The following is a 21,123-nucleotide window of genomic DNA, read 5'->3' on the forward strand; positions in this document are numbered from 1 at the left end:
ATTGTCCTATAACTTTATCTTTCATTTCCTTAGAATGCTCTTTGGTCTTCATTTTCACAGCTTTCCTTCAGATTCACAGTCTGACCAATGGTTCTGGAATTAGGGGGTCTTTTATCCAGAAAAGCTGACCTTTTGCATGAATCACAGGTAGAGACCAACTTTCATCTGTGTAAACCTGGAGCTTCCCCAGCACAGGGGTTGAATACTTATGCAAACAGCATTTTTCATTTTTTAATTTTATTTTACAAAAAATGCAGAGAAATAATGAATTGTGACTGAAAATTTACTTTAAGAGCATGCTCATTTGCATGAAACATACAGTCTGGAACATTCTGTGAAAGTGTCATTTGTAATCCACACACCTGACTTTAGGGGTTCGAATTCTTTAGAAAGCCACTATATGTGACTCTTGTCTGGTTTCTTCCCCACTTGAGATCTTAAATTTATAACCCACATACATTCAATAGTTATGTAAAATAAAATAAAAAAGCTTTGGTGGCTGCTCTTTTCATTACACCAAGAAGCCTTTCTCCTTTCTGTGCTGCTATTGATAGTTTTCCTGTTCCATGGCGCCGTAGGCAGTGAGGGTACGTGCAGGTGTTGCACGACGAGACCTAAAAGGGCCCTGGATGGAAAATTCGTCATAGGTGATGCCTCCAACCCACAAAACTCCTATGTCGTCTTCATCTCCCCTCATCAGATGAATGAAATTCTGTACGTTATTCTGCCTTACGCTACAAATGGCTCCCACTTGGCAGAGTAGTATAAAGCGCCATCAAGATGGTAACTTGCTTTCTGCCCCGTGTTCTGAGCATCCTGTCTACCTCTCTCTCTCTAGGGTACTATGGTCTGGATCCCGGACAGCCGAGAGGTCTGGAAGCGCGCAGAAATAAGGAGAGATTACCAGAAAGGCGACGCCTGCATTCGTCTGACTTTGGAAGATGGCTCGGTAGGCAGGCAGTTGAGTGTCTTGGCTCGATGGAGCCTCTGTCCAGGCAGGAACGTCTGTGCCCACGTTCAGAGAAAGGGAGGCTGGCAGAAAAGCACCCAGGATGACCGTTTTCTGCCTGCCTGCCTGTCTGCTGGGCTGTTGCTGGCTTTACCTGGCCTGTGGATTTTCTTTTCCCTTTAGCCTTTCGAGGCCTGCTGGGCAGTTCATGTTGGCACTGCCATCTTGCTTTGCTGGACATTACGTGCAGAGGCAGCACAATGCCTCTCTTTGGGGGGGCCAAGCCAATTAAGTCCCCCACCCCCCCTCACTTGCTCTTCCTTCCCCCCTCCCACACAAAAAAAAACGCATACAGATCAGAGGCGAGAGGCGTTGTCCAGGAGCCCATCCTGCTCTTCTGCTTTGTATCGTGTGGCTTTCCAGAATCCTGTGCCGATCAAAGCAGCAGTGGGCCCAGAACTGTATTAGATGGAAAAGTGTCCCCGATGCACCATTGCTCCCCCAAATCTCCCGCTGCCTGTGGTAAGGGCCAGATTTTGGTCCGGCCATGGCTCCTGTAGCTTGCCCTGTTCCGATGACTGAGGGCATGCTTTGCTGTGAGATCCAGTGCTTCCCATCCTGACCCTGCTCCACACTGGGGGGGAAGCAGGCCGAGTGGCATTAAATTGCATGCTGTATTATCTCCAGCAAGTCACCGTGCTCCCCGGGGCCCCGCTCTCTGTCCTGGCATGCATCCTTTCTCCAGTCTGAATCCGGGTTGGACGCTCGGCAGTACGCAGGCAGGAAGCACACGCCGCTGCTTTCTGATAATGGTCAGCACCTTGCTTACCTGCTGTCCCCTTCCCCCGAGCTTTACGTTATTTTGTAAGTGCATTAAGTTGCTGGAATTGATGAATGTAAATCTGGCTGCTGGATGAAGTCACACAGCAGTGGCTCTGGCTACTACTTGTCGCAGCTTGGACACTTTCACTAGATCTTCCTATTCTTGGACTTTAAACTTGAAAATGCGTACACCTGGCCTTTTGTGAGTATTTTAATTCTGAACGCCAGTAGTTAAGAGGATTGAGGGTGAGAGTGGTGCGGGGAGGAAGGGGAAGCTGGGGGAGAAGTGCCACAGGTTTTTTTTATTTTTCTTAACTTTTTTTTTTTTCCTCTTAAGACCATGGAGTATCCAGCAGGCCCATGCCTGCCCTTTCTGTGTAACCCCGATATTCTGTTGGGCGTGAACGATCTGACGGCCCTCAGTTACCTGCACGAGCCCGCTGTCCTGCACAACTTGAAAGTGAGGTTCCTGGACAGCAGCAGCATCTACACCTACTGCGGTGAGTAGCAGCACAGAGCTGCGGCTGCCGGGCTCGTTGTAAACGTCCGCAGACTGGGCTCTTACTCCCTGCGTGCTCTTATTTCCTCATCAAAATGCACGCTAATGCCGCTCGCCAGACCACAAAATAACTTGCAACGGAGGTGATGACGCTGCTTCAACTGGCTAAAAGGGTCTGCTTGTGGGATTGAGGTGACTAAAGGCTTCTAAATGACTCCCTCAACCTGCATCCCGCTTCCTGCTCTCACTTGCTTACAAATGAGAAGCAAAGTCAGGGGATTGGTAAGGAATCTTGCTCCCAGACGTGCTGGCTTGGTATGACTTTTTAAGATGGACACGTTCTGAGGGTGCCTGTGTTGCTTCCTTGTCCCAGAAGTGCACGCACGAGACTGTTGCAGGGCCTGTCCATCTCCTTCTGGGTTTCGTTATGTTTGCCCCTTTGACTGCCAGAGGCTCTGGGCACGTCCTGCCCTGTGATACCAGAGAATCTGTCGGAGCTGCTTCATGTAGCCTTTTTTTTTTTTTTTTGTGCAACCCCTCTCTCTCCTTCCCTTGATATCAAGGGTAGGGGACGTGGGCGTGTGGGAACGTGGCGGCTTAAACTCCTCTCTGGGTGCCTGCAATGTTTTGAGCAGCGTTTCCGTCTGACATTAATGCACTGCTTCTCCGAAGAAACCTTCAAAGGGGGGAGGGGCATTTCGAGAGAGGTGTCCTGCCCTAGTGCGAGGAGGGAGGAGAGTTGCCTCACATGGCGCATGCTCCTCCATTTCGGACCTCTGCTTGGATATTCCCAGTCTTGGCGAGACCTAAGGGTGGCCTGGGGAGGTGTGGCAGGCAGAGAACTTGACTTTGCCCATCTTCTGATTACACTTGTGGCTTGTCGTGTTTTGTTTTTTTTTCCCTCTTTCCCCAGGGATTGTTCTGGTCGCTGTTAACCCTTACGAGCAGCTTCCCATTTATGAAGAGGATATTATGTTTGCGTACAGTGGCCAGGACGTGAGAGAAATGGACCCCCATGTTTTTGCCGTGGCTGAGGAAGCTTACAAGCACTTGGCCCGGTAAGATTGCTCAGCATCAGCGGAGGGCTGACGCTTGGGATTTCAGAGGACACTGACCATCTTGCCCTGCAGGGCCCAGGCTGCATGTACCATGCTTAGTATGTAATGCACAGCGGGTTGTATCCTCCCTTCCCTTTTGGGTGTGGATTATTTTATCTTTTTCTTATCTTAAAAAAAAACCCCAAAAACCTTTGACAATTCCATAGAGCCAGGTTTGTGGCATGAGGGAGGGTGGGGCTTTTTTTTTTTTTTTGCAGATTTCGATGCTTCAGCTGTCATTCGCGGTGTGGGTTTCTGTTGAAACGCTGATGGCAGGCAGCCCCGTGGCACTCAGAGATCCTGCCTTCCCGTTCCACCCCCCACCTTATTGGAGTCTTCTGACTTTTTTTTTTTTTTGCATTTTTCAGGGATGATAAAAACCAATCGCTCATCATAAGCGGAGAATCTGGGGCCGGAAAGACAGTGTCAGCCAAATATGCCATGCGATACTTTGCCACGGTGGGAGGATCTCTGGGCAACACCAATATCGAGGAGAAGGTGCTGGCGTCCAACCCCATTATGGAGGTACCGTCGCCATTGCTGCCCGGGGACCTTGTCTGATACGGGTTATGGGTTTAAGATAGACCAAGTTCCCTACAATTACTGGACAGAAATTCCCACCACAACTACTTGCTGTTTGTTTATTTATTGTGTGTTTTGTTTTTTGTTTTTTTTATGACCATGGTAATGAAAACTCTCTGGTATGGGCGGCCCCTTTAAGTGCAGGATAGACTCCCAAATGTGATGGAGTAACAAAGTAATATGAATCTTTAAATTGGGCATGCAAGATCCTTTGCTTCTGCTTCTCCGTTTTTTTGTTTTGTGTGTTTGTTTTTTTTACTTTTGCTTTGGTTTTTTGGTAGCCGGCCTTCCTGGCAGTTTTCCTCTCTTCTGCTCCTGGTGTGTGTCGTGTGTTCCTGGGCCATCTGGCAGGGTGGAGAGCCAGTTTCACAGTGTCCCTTCCCCCTCCCCAGGCTTTTGGAAATGCCAAAACCACAAGAAACGACAACAGCAGCCGGTTTGGGAAATACATGGAAATTGGCTTCGACCGGAAGCATCGCATCATTGGAGCCAGCATGAAGACCTACCTGCTGGAGAAGTCCCGGGTCACTTTCCAGGTGCATCTCAGCCTACAGGGCAAACAAGAACCAGGCAGGAATTACAAAAGAAAATAAGGGCGTGCAAGGTGCTCTTCTCATCTGTATCTTCTGCTCATGCAGGCTAAAGCAGAGAGGAATTACCACATCTTTTACCAGCTCTGCGCCTCGGCTGACCTGCCAGAGTTCCTGGGATTAGGTCTCTGTGAGTATATGGTGGTGGGGGGAGATGAAGACGCAGAGGGGTCTCGAAGGTGCTGGCTGATGCTCCCAAGGGGATGAGTCGGAACCTTTCAGGGTCCTGATTTCACAAAATGCTACTATAGCTCGGAGGACTATTAAACCAACCAACCCAGATCACGAAACTGTGCTACTTAGAAAGATCTACATCCACACCCATTGTTTCCTTACCCTCTAGTAGGATAAAGAGTAATTACTAACTGATTTTGTTTGCTTTCGGTTTTTGTTTATTTTGGGGCACAGTCTGGGTAGTGCCTTGGGTCAATCTTTTTTTTTTTTTTTTTTTTTTTTTTTTTTTTTTTTTTGAGACATGGACTGATTTAAAAACTGCTGGCAGATCCCAAATTACCCATAATAAAAGTGAAAAAAAAATGTTTAGTTTGTCATTGATATAAACTTAAAATTATATCCAGCTAAATCATAGTGCAAATGCACCTTTATTGTCCAAATACTACTTAAGCTGTGTATGGAAAAACTGCCAGATCAGGACCAGAACACAGTGCTATAGGCAAGACGTTCCATAGCACTGGCCCGGTCACTGACATGGCCCGACGCAGAGTTTCTTGCAAACGGCACTTTTTTGTGAGGGAATCTGCGAAAAACCCTGATGTGTGGAACGCAGAGAAGCAAGGGTTACAAGGGGTCCTCGCTCTTACCAGAAAAAAAGGAGCCTGGCTATTTAAACATTTAAATACCCAAACCAGCAACTTAAAAACAGATTCTCAATTTAACTCTTTCAATTGGGTGGCACGTTCCCATTCCCTGTACATACCCGGATCAGTCCAGACTCCTGGGTTTTGCCTCCCCTCCAGCAGATGGAGACAGAGAAAGCTTTGACTCTGCCCTATACCCTGAGATGCCACCTGCAGTCAGTCAGTATTTCTCTGTCTCCAGCAGATGGTGGAGGTGCAAATTCCTGCAGTCTGTGGTAGTTGGTTTTGAAAAAAAAGTGAGGTAGTGTTGTGTGAGGATTAGTCTAGGGCTCCTAGGTCAGGACTGGAGTTCCGCAGCATCCCTCGGGAAAAATTTATGATGTCACCCTGCCACTCCCATACCAAGAGACTGGCAGTGGAAGCCACTCTGACAAGACTACTCAGTCTGAAGGTAATAACTCCGGTTCCTGTGCCCCAACAAAATACAGGGCGCTATTCCATCTATTTTATCGTTCCCGAGAAGGATCATTCCAACCCATCTTGGATCTCGAACGTCAACAGTCATCTGCGGATACTACATTTCCGCATGGAGCCTCTTTGCTCCATAATAATGGCAGTACAACCAGGAGAGTTCCTGACCTCCCTGGACCTCTCCAAAGCCTACCTTCACATTCCAGTCCATAAAGATCACCAGCGTCTTCTACGTTTTGCGATACTAGGTCACCATTACCAGTTCTGAGCACTATCCTTCAGCCTAGCAACCACCCCCAGAACATTCTCCAAAATTATGGTGGTCATGGCAGCAACACTGAGGAAGGAAGGGAATTTGGTACACCCTTACTTGGACTGACTGGCTGATCAGGGCAAAGTCTTCGAAAGAGAGCCGGCAAATAACCAGCAGGGTCAAGAACCTACTGCAGGAGCTCGGTTGGGTTGTGAACATGGGCAAGAACAGTCTGCAGCCCTCTCAGTCTCTAGAGTACCTGGGGGCCTGTTTCAATTCCAAACAGAACAGTTTTCCTCCCTCCCCCGAGGAGAAGGAAGCTGAGGGAAAAATTACGATTGATTGACCAATGCATGCCCCAAGGTATGGGACTATCTTCAAGTCCTCCGCCTTATGGCATCAACCCTGGATGTCGTTCCATGGGCGAGGGCCCACATGCAACCGCTCCATTGCTCCTGTCATGCTGGAACCCTCTGTCCCAGGACTACTCAATTCACCTCCAACTACCAGCAGAGGTACGTTCTCAGCTTCAGTAGTGGCTACAAGAAGACCACCTAAGCAGAGGAGTAAACCTATCCCCACTAGATCTTGCTCACCACGGATGCAAGCCTGTGAGGGTGGGGAGCCCACTGCCAGGAACTGACAGGCCAGGGACAATGGAGCAAGGAAGAGGCGAGATGGAACATAATCCGCCTGGAAGCTTGAGCAGTCAGTCTAGCATGCCTGCGATTCAGCCTGCGATTTGAGTAATGTCAGACAACACCACATTGGTGGCCTATATCAACAGCCAGGGAGGAACCAGGAGCCAGCAGGTGTCTCTGGAGATAGATCCTCTCATGACATGGGTGGAGATAAACCTACAAGGGATATCTGCCTCCCACATCGCAGGAAAAGACAACATCTCAGCAGAGAGAGCCTGGACCCGGGGGAATGGACACTGTTGACCACAGCCTTCCAACTGATAGTTAATTGCTGGGGCCTAACAGCCATGGATCTGCTGGCCACCTCTCTCAATGCCCAAGTCCCTAGGTTCTTCAGCCGCAGACGAGAAGCATACTCCCAAGGGATCGACTTCCTCTTCTAGACCTGGCCAGGGAAGTCTTACTGTACGCCTCCTCCCCCCCCCCCCCCCCCCCCATGGCCACTACTGGGCAAGGTCATCCGCAAGTTAGAACACCACAGGGAACTGGCCAAGATGCCCATGGTATGCAGACATGCAAAGACTCCTCTACACAGGGACCTTCCCCAGCAGGGCCCAATTCTTCACGAAGATCCATCTGGATTCTCTTATGGTGTGGCCCTTGAGAGGACTCACCTGAAGAAGCCCGTGATTGACACCCTACTCTGACCACGCATGTTCTCAACATCTCTGGTACATATATGGATCTGGAGAATATTCTAAGCCTGCTGCGTGGACCACGAGATACTCCCGCAATGGCCAAGATACCCATGATTCTGGAGTTTCTACAAGATGGAATGAAGAAGGGGTTGTCACTCAAGGTTCAAGTAGCCGCCCTCTCCTGTTTCAGAGCCGAAGTGAACGGTATTAGTCTCAGTCTATCAGCTCATCCAGATTTGACCCATTTCCTAAAAGGGGTTAAGCAACTTCGGCCACTGCTAAAGTGGCCGATGCCCCTATGGAACCTCAATCTGGTATTAGACTTCCTAGCAGGGGCCTCCTTCAGACCAACATGCAGTCTGTCACTATGTCTCAACAGTGAAGAAAGTATTCCTGGCGGCAATATGTTCAGCCCATTGCATCTCCGAACTACAGGCATTATCCTATCGGGAACTGTTCCCTAGGTTCACTCCTGGAACCATACAGCTGCGCACCATCCCCCTCCTTCCTACTGAAAGTGGTTTCCAAGTTTCATCTGAATGAAGCCATCTCCGAATGAACACAAGGACTCTGAAGACTCGCGCCTTCTTCGCCATCTAAATGTCTGCAGACTCCTGGTGCGATACCTGGAAAGATTGGAACTGCGCAAAACGGATTGCTTGTTCGTTCTTCACATCGGGAAGAAACGAGGAGAAGCAGCCTCGTGGGCAACCATAGCTCGCTGGATCTAGGAAGTAATCAAGGCAGCCTACATAGAGGCAGGAAAGCCTTTACCACGAAAGGTTAAAGCTCATTCTACTAGGGCCCAAACAGTATCTTGGGCAGAGATCAAAGTGCTATCGCCCGCCAAGATCTGTCGGGCGGCGACGTGGTCCTCCCTACACACCTTCTCCAGGTTCTACTTCCTGGATGTTCAGTCCTGAGAAGACACAGCCTTCACAAGGGCAGTACTAAGTGGGCCATGGGCAGCCTCCCACCCTGTCCTAGAATAGCTTTTGTACATCCCACTGGTCCTGAGTCCATTTGGCTACACACTAGGAAATGGAGAAATTACTTACCTGATAATTTTTGTTTTCCTTAGTGTAGACAGATGGACTCAGCATCCCGCCCACGGCTGCCCCAGAGAAGGAAGACCTCAGAAAGCGAACCTCCAGACTAAACAAATATGGGTAAGCCTTTGCCTACCCCTAGTTCAAGACACCCACAGTTAGTCTGGTGTCGGCATTAACTTTGAGTGCACTGGTGGTCTCCATTTTTTGAAATCGGTTTTAAGAAGTTTAACAAAGTTGTTTTATGCAAAGATATATATCCATAATGGCTTTTTGAGAAGGATGCTGAGGTTACTGCAGGGGTATATCTAGGGTGACATCAGCTTTGAAATCGGACTCAGTCTCCCATCTGCTAGCAGAGGAGCACATAACCCACTGGTCCTGAGTCATCTGTCTACACTAAGGAAAACTAAATTATCAGGTAAGTAATTTCTCCATCGATGACTTGCAGAATTCGGCAGCACTTTGAGAGCCTTTAATCCTCATTTTCGGGAACCCCACATAAAGAATTGAAGTAATCCAGGAAACTTCTGTATCCTAGTACAGGCTAAGTCGTCCTATGAGAAAATGTATTTCATCTACCTTAAAGAGGCAGCATCCATTTTCATCTCAATTTGTATTGTTGATGCATAGGGCATACTTACAGGCCGATACAGAAAAACGCGCGGGAGAGCTGGCGAGCACACAGGCCACTCTCCTGGGCGCACAATTCAGGAGGGTGGCCTATACAAATTAGGGCCCGTGGTAAAAGGAGCGGCGGCTGTCAGTGGGTTTGACAGCCAATGCTCAATTTTGCCAGCGTGGGTTCTCAAACCAGCTGACAGCCACGGGTTCGGAAACCGGACGCCGGCAAAATTCTGTCTTCTGACCCGTGTGTCGCTTTTTACTTTTACTTTTGGGGCCTCCAACTTAATATCGCTATGATATTAAGTCGGAGGGTGTACAGAAAAGCAGTTTTTTCTGTACACTTCCCCGGCGCCAGCAGAAATTAACGCCAGCCTTTGGGCAGGCGTTTAATTTCTGAAAGTAAAATGTGCGGCTTGGTTGCACATTTTATTTTCTGTATCGCGCAGGAATAACTAATAGGGCCATCAACATGCATTTGCTATTAGTTTTGGGGGGGGGGGGAGTTGGACGCGCGTTTTCGACGCACTATTACCCCTTACTGTATAAGGGGTAAAGCTAGCGCGTCAAACGCGCGTCCAAACCTGGGCTAACAGTGCGCTCCACCGGAGCTCACTGTACTGTATGGGCCTGTTAGAGGCTGAAGCTGACTGGGAAGCATCGCCTCTCCCTACGCCTAAGCTTTTCAAGCCTGCTCCGGACCAGGGGAAAACGGGGGCTCGGCTCCCGCGTCCGGCTCCCCAGGACCCCTACGCTCTGGATGCGGCTGGGGATGTGGACAGTGCTGTTCCCATAGAGGGGGATGATCCGCAGATACTTTGCTTTTTCAGCAAAGAGGAGTTAGATCCCTTGATTCCACATGTGTTGCGGGAGCTGGAGATTCCTTCTCCGGGAGATTCGGTTTTATCGAGGCTTCGAGCCCCACCGCAAACTTTTCCTTTTCATCCAAAGCTATTCCAGATTGTGTCCAGGGAATGGGATTCACCTGAAGCCTCCTTAAGGGTTAGCAGGGCCATGGAAAAGCTTTATCCGCTGCCAAATGAATCTTTAAATCTTCTCAAGATTCCCAAAGTGGACTCCGGTCACAGCTGTAGCTAAACACACAACGATTCCCGTGACGGGAGGAGCGGCGCTTAAGGATCTTCAGGATAGAAAGCTGGAAATCTTGCTTAAGCGAATTTTTGAGGTGTCTGCGCTTGGTGTGAGGGCCGCTGTCTGTAGCAGCCTCATGCAGAGGGCCACACTCTGCTGGATTCAGCAATTGCTTAAGGCCCAGGAGCTCCCCCCCGGAGGAGGCTGAGCAGGCAAACCGCATGGAATCTGCGGTTGCCTGTACAGCGGATGCATTGTACGATCTTCTTCGAACCTCTGAGCGTACTATGTCTTCGGCGGTCTCCGCAAGACGGCTGCTCTGGCTCCGTAACTGGTCGGCGGATGCCTCTTCTTAATCTCAATTGGGTTCTTTTCCCTTCAAGGGAAAGCTGCTCTTTGGAGACGAGCTGGAACAGCTTATTAAAGCCTTGGGGGACAACGAGGTTTACAAGCTTCCTGAGGACAAACCCAGACAGTTTCGCCCCTCCGGTGCATTGAAGCCATTTCCGAGGTCAGCGCCATTTCCGTGCAGGGAGGGATTCTTCCTTTGCTCAGAGGCAAACGTCGACACGGTCACAAGCATGGGCGCATTCCTTTCGCGGCAGGTGGCCTCAGCGTTCAAGAGCCTCTCATAGTTTCACCCCCAACAAGACTCCATGATGAAGGGACACCGGCCCATTCCTCCATCCTGCAGATCGGGGGGCGGCTTTCCCTGTTTCGGGAGGAATGGGTCAAGATACTTCGGACCAGTGGGTTCTCAACATTATAAATCACGGTTACACTTTGGATTTTGCTTGTCCGCTTCGCGATCTGTTTCTGGTGTCTCCTTGCGATCCTCGGGTAAAGCAGCAGGTGATTGCTCAAACGCTGTCTCGATTGAAAGCACTGGGAGCCATTGTCCCAGTCCCATCAGCTGAGCGTCGAACCGGTCGTTACTCCATCTACTTCATGGTTCCCAAGAAAGAAGGCACGTTCCGGCCAATCCTGGATTTGGAGCAGGTCAACTGAGCTTTGTGGGTTCTGAGGTTTCAGATGGAGACTCTGAGATCCGTCATTGCAGCCGTGCACAAGGGTGAGTTTTTGGCCTCTTTAGATCTATAGGAAGCTTACCTGCACATAGGGATCCAGGCGCACCATCAGAAGTTCCTAAGGTTCATGATTCTGGGAGAGCATTACCAGTTTTGCGCCCTGCTGTTCGGATTGGCGACTGCTCCAAGGGTCTTCACCAAGGTGATGGTGGTAGCGGCTTGCCTCCGGCGGGAAGGAATATTAGTCCATTCCTATCTGGATGACTGGCTCATTCGAGCGAAGTCGGAAGAGCTTTGCAAGGTGGCAGTGCAGTCTGTTTTGAACAGACTACGGTTGCTAGGCTGGATTGTCAATTACGCCAAGAGACAACTGGTCCCGTCCCAGGTGTTGGAATTTCTGGGAGCCCGCTTCGAAACTTCTGTGGGCAAAGTTTTTTTTTTTGTTTGTTTTTTTTTTTTCCTCCCCCCAGCAGCGGATGGAAAAGTTAATGTCTCAGGTTCGGCACCTGTTGGCCCTTCCTTTGCCCACGGTGTGGGACTATTTACAGGTTCTTGGTTATATGGCGTCTACTCTGGAGTTGGTTCCATGGACTTTTTTGCTCATATGCGACCGTTGCAGAGAGCGCTGCTTTCCCGTTGGGATCCCAAGTCGGAGGACTTCAACCTTCCCTTGCCGTTAATGGAGCCGGCCAGGACCAGCCTGAATTGGTGGTTGGTCCCGGAGCACCATCTTCAGGGAGTGGACTTGGAACCTCCACCTTGGATAATCGTAATGATGGATGCCAGTCTGACCAGTTGGGGGGCAGTCTGTCAATCCAGGTCGACACAGGCCAAGTGGTCCATACATCAGTTGGAAACCAGGGCAGTTTGTCTAGCCCTGCGCCAATTCCTTCCCCTGATCCACCACCAGGCAGTACGGATTCTATCCGACAATGCGACCACCGTGGCTTACATAAACCATCAAGGGGTTATGAGAAGTCGGCCAGTAGCCTCCAAAGCGAATCAATTGATGGTCTGGATGGAACGCCATCTGACCCTTATCGCAACCTCTCACATAGCAGGTGTGGACAACGTTCAAGCGGATTTTCTCAGCCGACAGTGGCTGGATCCCAGAGAATGGGAACTGTCTGAGGCAATGCAGCTCGTGACTCGCCGCTGGGGGACCCCGCGGTTGGATTTGATGGTGACTCGGCTGAATGCCAAAGCGGCTCGTTTCTTCAGTCGCAGAAGAGAGCATGGGTCGGAAGGGGTGGATGCCCTGGTGCTCCCGTGGCCTCCAGACATTCTCCTCTATGTATTTCCTCCTTGGCCATTGGTGGGAAAAGTTCTAAGGCGCATAGAATCCCACTGGGGTCCGGTCATTCTAGTGGCACCGGAGTGCCCAAGAAGGCTGTGGTTTGCAGATCTGATCAGCCTAGCAGTAGACGGTCCTTTACGTCTGAGTCATCTGCCGAATCTGCTGAGGCAGGGTCCCGTAATTTTCGATCAAGTGGATCGCTTTTGTCTAGCGGCTTGGCTTATGAGAGGAGACAATTGAGAGAGAAAGGTTATCCAGAGGCAGTGATTTCCACTCTTCTTCGGGCTCGAAAGACCTCTACTTCTCTTACCTATGTTAGGGTCTGGAAAGTGTTTGATTCATGGTGCAGTGGGTTGAAGGTGTCCCCACGGCGGACCACTATAGTACATATCCTCGCGTTCTTACAGGACTGCTTGAAGAAGGGTTTGGCATATAGTTCGCTCCGAGTACAGGTGGCGTCATTAGGCTGCCTACGGGGTAAGATTGAGGGTTCCTCCATAGCGGGCCATCTGGATGTTGCTCGTTTTTTGCGGGGTGTCAAACATTTACACCCACCGATGCGGGCGATTTGTCCATTCTGGAGCTTGAATTTGATTCTCCGTGGTCTTTGCAGTTCGCCGTTTGAGCCCATCAAGTGGGCCACGTTGAAAGATTTAACTCTCAAAACAGTGTTTCTCGTGTTCATTTGTTTGGCCAGACGCATTTCAGAACTTCAAACATTGTCATGTAGGGAACCAATTTTACGAATAACGGACTCGGGTGTCTCACCGCGGACGTTACCTTCCTTTCTGCCAAAGGTGGTCTCGGCATTTCATGTCAACCAGTCGATTGAATTACCAGCCTTTCCGGAGGTGGCTAAAAGCTCTCCTCATGGTCCGGATGTGAGGAGGTTGGATGTCCGGATCCTTTTACGGTATTTGGAAGTGACTAATGATTTCTGGAGACCAAGATGGCTGCCGAGCAGTAAGGGTGTGTAGGCTGGTGTCTCCTGGCTGCATTTGAAATTTCTTACCGAGCTTACTATTTTCTTTTGAGATTTTCCTGGAAAAAAGAACATGCCATATACAAAAAGGAAAGCTCACATATGAGAAATTACCTCCACCCCGGAGCGGGATTCTTGCCAACCAAGGATTGACGAAGTCTTCACTAAAACGCTGATAGATAACCCGGATGCTGACGTCGCTGGAGCCGGTAAGGAGCAGCTACCGAGCTCCCTGACCCTGGAAATATCATTAAGCCCGGGCGTACCAATAATACCGGAACCACCGCGGGGATACCCAGAGGATATGCCGAACGGGGACAGACCGAGAGAGTCGCGGGAAATTCTTGCTGCTGATTTCCTAATGGCAGCTGGCGACCAGAGAAGAGCGGAAAGCTATTCCGATTCTTCGGAGAAACATGGGAAACCAGGTTCCAGGAGCCTTGATAACCAGGAGAAACATAGGAAAAGAACAACATAGGAAATGTGGTGAAGGCCTTATTGAGGCAGGAACTGTGAGTAATAACTATTACACTATTTACTGCCACTCCAGCTCTCGCGCTTTCCCTAGAAGAAATAAATATTTTGATCTCCATGCAGAAGTCTATCAACATTTTAACTGTTACTGTTCAAGAAGCTATTACCAAAGTGCAGGTAATAGATGAAAAAGTAGTAACAATGGAGAAACAACTATAAAAACAACAGATGGGAAAGTAAAAGATTGAAGACATTCAATTTAACCTGATAAAATGATGGAAAATAAAAATGGAAATTCTTGAAAAACCAGTCTAAGAGGGCAAACTTGAGGATTCTAAATTTCCCCAAATAGAAGTTATCTCCAATGGAGTTATTTAAAAGTTATCTTTTAAACATTTTGAAATTCTCATTAAGTTCATTACCAGTTATATCCATGATGTATTATTTACCTGAGATAACCCTTGGAGAATAGTACACCGCAACAGGAAAAGAAAGAAGAAACAGATTTGAACTTAACTGATTTTTTGGAAAAATCTTTTGAGGTGGATATAAAATCAAGAGCTACGCTACTGGTGCAATTTTCCTATATAACCGAAAGGGACAATGTGTTAAGACATTGTTTCAAAAGTTAAAATTTCATGGGCAAGCAAGCCAAATTTTCCCTGATATTGCGAGGATAACCCAAATAAAGAGGAAGAAATCTTTAGCGATGAGAGGGGAGGTGGTAGATAGGGGAGTAAAACTTGTTTTACGTTTTCCACGGTGTTGCATTTTGTTTTGCGGTGATACTAAATATATTTTTAATGACCCAGAACAACTTAGGTCATATTTAAATGATAGATCGAGTTCTTGAGATCCTTTTTAAGGTATTGGTAATAAGGATAGTAAGATGTGCCCTTACAGTTCTAGCATATTTAGAAATGTTGTTTTCTTTAAGTATCTGCTTATGTTTCTATTCTTGGTCTCCATCTTTTTCTTTATTTAGATTCAATGTGTTTCACAATCAGATTGTATATTTTGAAGTGGGATTCTTAAGAAATATATGTTTCTGAATGTTATTTTTCCAATCTGTATTGTGTATATTTCACATTGTAAAATTACTATTATAAATGCAATAAAGTATAAATTAAAAAAAAAAAAAAAGGAAGTGACTATAATGATTTCCGTCTGTCAGATCATCTTTTTGTCTTGTGGAATGGTCCAAAGAAGGGACGTAAGGCCTCCAAAACTACCCTTGCCAGTTGGCTGAAGGATGCTATTGCTTCCACGTACATATGTCGCGGATGTCCAGTCCCTGAGGGTCTTAAAGCCCATTCTATCCGATCTCAGGCAGTGTCATGGGCTGAAAACCCCAATGTGTTTCGCCTCAAATCTGCAGAGCGGCTACTTGGAAGTCATTGCACACACTTGCCAGGCATTATTGGTTGGATGTCCGGGATCCGGCTGCGGGTTCTTTTGGCAGCAGTGTGCTTCGACTCTCCGGATCCCACCCCATTAAAGGCAGCTTGGGTACATCCCAGCAGTCTGGACTGATCCGGGTACGTCCAGGGAAAGGAAAATTGGTTCTTACCTGCTAACTTTCGTTCCTGTAGTACCAAGGATCAGTCTAGATGCCCGCCCATGCATTTACGGTTCAGGAGAGTCGGCTCGTATTCTTTATTATTTTTTCTCTTTACAGATAGTGCCGCTTCAGAGTTCTGACATGCGCACTTCTGCATGGTTTTGGGCAGGTTATTGTTTAACTACAACCCCCCCCCCCCCCACAAAAAAAACAGATTTTTTGGATCTTGAGGGATTCTTTGCTTGATCTAGTCATTAGTTTTAAATTTACTTTATTCTGCTTTGATATTGATTATACTGAGGGATTGCAGGTGGCACACCAGTTTATCTAGGGGGTGATTTTCAGCTTTTCTCTGACTCCATCTGCTGGAAGGGAGGCAAAACCCAGCAGTCTGGACTGATCCGTGGTACTACAGGAACGAAAATTAGCAGGTAAGAACCAATTTTCCTATAATGTGGGGGATGATAGAGAACCCTGAGGGTACCCCCTCTACACCGAGGTAATCCCAGGTTTTTAACCCATCACTCGCCCTTCCCATTGCGTCTTGCGTAAGGAGTTTAGGAGTTAAAATTGATGCCACCCTGTCACTTTGAAATCAGATTAAAATGATTGTCCAGGCGAGGTTGTTTTTTTTTTAAAAATTGTGCACTCTGTGCAACCTTAAACCCCCTCTTACTAGCAATTGAGTTTAGGTACTTGACTCAAATATTGATACGAGCATCTATTTGATCAGTGCACTCCGTCCTTGCGTGTTCAGTAAAATCATTGCAGCTATTACTATACTGTTCTATGTAAAGCCCACTACTCTTTTTGTTCTATGTAAAGCCATTATTACAGCTATTATTATACTGTTCTATGTAAAGCCCACTACTCTTTTTGGGCATTTAAAAGTTGTATGTAAACCGGATTGATTTGTAGTTCCTACAAGAACTTCGGTCTATAAAAATTAAAAATAAATAAAAATAAATATTACAGGATATCTGGGCGCTGTGTATGAGAACGCGTCGCTCCGGTGCTTACGCAATAGCATTGGCTCCCAGTTTCTGAAAGAATTCTTTATAAAGTGGTTGTATTGATTCGTGGTCTTTTGGCACGGGACTCCCCCCCCCCCCCCCCCCCCCCCCCCCCCCCTTGCATGTTTACGGATGTCATCGGGCTTTGTGATCCCATGCGAGAGGGCTGCTTGAGGTGCCGTCAGTAGACTATGCTCGGCTCTGTCGCAGCACCCGCTCTTTGGAATTCACTTCCCCCAAGAGCTACGTTTAACTCATTGTACAAAAGCTTTTCAGAAAATGTAAAAAAAAAAAACCCCCACCTATTTGGAGGAGTATTTTAGGATAACATTATGGTCCCTTTTTTTTTTTTTTTTTACTGTGCTCTAGCCAATGTTGTAGTTTATTTTGAGGGTATTGTCTTTCTGATTTTTTTTTTTATTTTATTTTATTTTTATTTTTTAATATAAACTGCTCTGAGCTAAGGTGGAGAGCAGTATAGAAATACTAATGAAGATAAAAGATTGTGTGAGGGGGCAGCCTAGTCCTAGAAACTGCACAGATTAGTGATTTTTTTTTCAAGAGGCTGCGTTGACCGGCCCTGCTCATGGGTGCACGGTACGTGTACAAGCCTCTTACCCATCCCTCAAAGCTGCTGGAAGGCAGTAGAACATTTCCTCAAAAGTCTGATACTAATTTCTAACTTGCACTCGGCTTCACAACTTTTGTCTTAAAATGCTGGCTGTGAGCATGTTTTTGTCATAAATAAAAAAAGAAAAACACAAAAAATAAAGTATTAAGGCTTCTTTCGGTGGGATCATAGCCTTGTAAGATGTAATAGTGCCCTGGGTTTCAGCAGTGCACACCCATGACGTCTCTGGAATTAACCAATGGCGCTGCAGCATTTGTTTGCAGTGGAGCAAGTTTCACTTTAAATTTGGAGCTTTTTTTTTCTTGTTTGTCTAGGCAGAGCTGAAGACTTCCACTACACCAACCAGGGAGAGACCCCCTTCATGGACAGTGCTGCCGACCTGGAGAAGACACGGCGTGCTTTCGCTCTGTTGGGTGTGTAAGACTGACGCTAAGATCGAGGATTTCCTTAACTGAGTTCAACCGGGAAAACTTCAGTATCTATATTTATTTTTTTTTGTTTTTCCCTACCTCTTCTTTCACTGAATGTCTGTTTCTGTTGTGGCCCACATCTCTGGCTTTGAAAACTGTTGTTGCTGCATATCTCTTTTTCTGTAGGTCACAGAATGAGGTTGAAAACATCTATTCCATATTTTATATAGATTAAATCTTTTTTAAGCTCTGATACTTTGGTATTGTGAGCACTACAGAATATTCTGCTAGTTACCAATGCTTGGCGTTCTAGTATTGTACTTTTTTTTTTTTTTTTAAACCTTCCAAATTTTGCAGGAAAAAAAAATCTGTGGACAGAGATTGCAGCTATCCTATGCTATCCAATAAGCCTATGCAAGCCAGCAGACTTGCAAGCTTATTGTATTCCTTCTTGCCACCCTCTTCTCTGGCCGAGTTGTTGCATGGCTGTCGGGGGGAGGGGAGTGTACTTGTACAGCAGGTCACATTGTACTCTAAGCCTGTGAAATCTGCAGGGATCCAGGGGACGGAGCAGAGGGAGCTGTTCAGCACGGTTGCTGCCATTCTCCACTTGGGCAATATCAAGTTAAGAGCCAAGGAGCAGCTTGAGGACAGCTGTTTTGTTAAGGTAAATGCTCTATTCCTGGGGGCGGAGGGAGGCGAATGTGTGTTTGGGTGGTAAGCTTGGGGGGGGGGGGTGGGGAAGCCTTTTTACCCAAGCAGAGTGGCTGTCCTGCCTCAGCTTGGAGGACACCGGGAGTGTTTTGATGGGAAAGGACATCGCACCAAGCACAAAAATGACATCAAGTCTTAAGTGTTATGGACCAGACCTACTTAATCCCTTAACTGTTGGTAATCAAAGTTTTTATTGGTATCTCAGGACATTGAGGCAGAGTGAATAATGGGGCATGTATATTACAGAACAGATGTCCCATACATTGAACATCTGGATTAACCAGATTAGAGAGGATTTACCATGTCATATAGTAAAAGTATCTTCCCGCAAACTCCAAGGCAGTTTTAATTGTTTAATATTAAACCCAGTGCCCCTCTTGACATCCAGAGGGACGGGCAGTAATAGATTTGCCATCTGTTTTCTCTCTTCCGGATCCATACATTCTTCTGGTTTTCCTGGCAGACGGATGACAAGCACCTGCAGTTGTTCTGCAAGCTACTGGGATTGGAGGAGAGGCAGATGGCTTACTGGCTGTGCCACCGCAAGCTCATCACGGTAGGCGAGACCTACGTGAAGCCCTTGTCCCAGCAGCAGGCCGTCAACTCGTGCAACGCGCTCTGCAAACACATGTATGAGAAGCTCTTCAACTGGATAGTGACCAGGATCAACCAGGCCCTGTGGACACACTCCCCGCAGTATGGGTTCATCGGTGTGCTGGATATTTATGGGTAGGTTCTGTTGCGGTGATAGCGATGGTGGCTTTGTTTGCAGCATGGGATGCTTGACCTTGGATTGACCATGGGTGGCAGTGATTGGCAAATGAATATTTATAATTAGTTGCATTGTCTGTTCTTAAAGTAATTGCATTTTTTTCAGTAACTGAACATGTAGCATTGGAAACACCAACATGCCTTGTCTTTTCTTTACTTCACTTCTGGTAAAGAGCAAAATGTTGGGTTAAGTGGCTTGTCCAACTTTTTTTTTTTTTTTAAAGGCTATGGTGGTGCTCTGTGAAGCGGGCCAGCTACATTTTGTTTTTCATGTTGTAGCCTGCTTTGTGGACGTCTTCCGTATGCTAATCTCTTCCGTGTCCTCTGACACAGGTCCCCATTTGGGCCACAGTGAAACTTGTTGCAAAACCCCAAAATGTTTTAGGCCCAGCAACCATGCCTTACACGTCCTTAGATTCTAAGCATGAATAGTAACATAGATCCGGGCAGATAAGGCCTGATTTGGGCCCACCTGTTCCCCTCAACACAGCTCCAAGTAAAGATCCATCCAAGCCAGTTCTGTTGTCGTCCCCTGCCCTTGTGCACAGACGACCGTGCACACGCCCATGCATAAACCAAGATCTAGAATTCAGTAGTGGCCACTGGGGTTCAGTTTGGGTAAAGGAATGTGACCAACAATGTGCCACAATGATCAGTGCAAGGTCCAGTCCTCTTAGATGTGCAAGTATGTTGGAAGGGTGAGAAGGGAAAATGTGCCTGGTAGCAAGTATGAACATTTTCATAAAGAGTGGACCTGTCAGTAGTGGTAAATAAGATTTTAGACATTTGAGGGGGGGGGGGGGTTTGTAAAAGTATTGGGGAGAAGTAAACTGTTGGGGTATATTATTTAGTGCGTTTATGCCTTTAATAGTAATGCCGGATACCTTGAAAGGAGCCATAATCAAGCCAATTATTAAGAAAAAGAACCTTGACCCCTTAAATCTTAGCAACTACAGTCCAGTCTCCAACTTTCCCCTAATAGCCAAACTAATCGAAAAATCAGTTAAAAAATTACTATCTAACCACCTTGAAAATAACAACATATATCCAGCACAACATGGATTCCGCAAACACTACAGTACAGAAACATTGCTATTAGCTCTATCAGACAATATCTTAAGAGGATTCGATACAGGAGCACACTACATTCTGGTTCTATTAGATCTCTCTGCAGCATTTGACACTATAAATCACAGAATACTAATCAATAGACTGAAAGAAATAGGACTCACTAACAAAACACTAAAATGGTTTGAGTCATACTTAAACAATAGATGTTTTCAGGTACAAATCAAAAATGCACTTTCAGACAAAGTCAAACTGCTAACTGGTGTCCCACAGGGATCAGCCCTATCTGCAACACTCTTTAACATCTACCTCCTCCCAGTATGTCACTTACTAGCAGGACTGGGAATCGTACATTATATTTATGCAGATTTATGCAGATATACAATTACTGTTACCCATTCCAAACACCATTGAAGAAACAATGAAACTAGCCAATATGTACCTAGAAATAATCAAACGGCTCCTAGACCAGATGGAATTGGTTATAAACATTGACAAAACTGAATTCTTACATCTTGAACTTAAAAACACTCACCACACACAACCAACATTCACAATCAAAAATATTCAAACCACAGAGTTAGCAACAAAAGTTAGGAATCTAGGAGTAATAATTGACCCTGAGCTAAACATGAAACACATCTCACAGAAAATAAAAGAAGGTTATGCAAAACTAATGATCCTAAGAAGACTAAAACCTCTAACGATTAACAATTTTCGCACAGTTCTACAAGCAATGATATTCGCTAGCACAGATTATTGTAACTCCCTGCTGTTAGGACTACCTCAATCTACAATTCGGCCTCTGCAAATATTGCAAAATTCCGCTGCCAGAGTTTTGACAGGCAAAAAAAAGTGACCATATTACAGGAACACTTGCTGAACTCCACTGGCTTCCAATTTAACAAAGAATACAATATAAAGCACTTTGTATAATCCATAAACTAATCCACGATGATAAAGCCGACTGGCTTAACACAGCACTGTGG

At 46.7% G+C, this 21,123-nt stretch overlaps 1 protein-coding gene across 3 annotated transcripts in view; it reads left to right on the forward strand.

The window, feature by feature from the left end:
• Nucleotides 1-21,123, forward strand: part of LOC115097869 (unconventional myosin-Va-like) — a 98,187-nt gene that overhangs the window by 17,589 nt on the left and 59,475 nt on the right. For 2 of the 3 annotated variants that reach the window (XM_029614000.1, XM_029614001.1), the window contains exons 2-10: nucleotides 839-949; nucleotides 2,109-2,271; nucleotides 3,184-3,328; nucleotides 3,736-3,892; nucleotides 4,342-4,485; nucleotides 4,588-4,669; nucleotides 17,486-17,584; nucleotides 18,136-18,248; nucleotides 18,759-19,024. In XM_029614000.1, the coding sequence (XP_029469860.1) occupies nucleotides 839-949; nucleotides 2,109-2,271; nucleotides 3,184-3,328; nucleotides 3,736-3,892; nucleotides 4,342-4,485; nucleotides 4,588-4,669; nucleotides 17,486-17,584; nucleotides 18,136-18,248; nucleotides 18,759-19,024 (1,280 nt within the window). The remainder of the gene's footprint in view (nucleotides 1-838; nucleotides 950-2,108; nucleotides 2,272-3,183; nucleotides 3,329-3,735; nucleotides 3,893-4,341; nucleotides 4,486-4,587; nucleotides 4,670-17,485; nucleotides 17,585-18,135; nucleotides 18,249-18,758; nucleotides 19,025-21,123) is intronic. The other variant, XM_029614002.1, reaches the window with a different exon arrangement.

Source organism: Rhinatrema bivittatum, chromosome 8 (genome assembly GCF_901001135.1).
Source record: "Rhinatrema bivittatum chromosome 8, aRhiBiv1.1, whole genome shotgun sequence".
Taxonomy (NCBI): Eukaryota; Metazoa; Chordata; class Amphibia; order Gymnophiona; family Rhinatrematidae; genus Rhinatrema; species Rhinatrema bivittatum.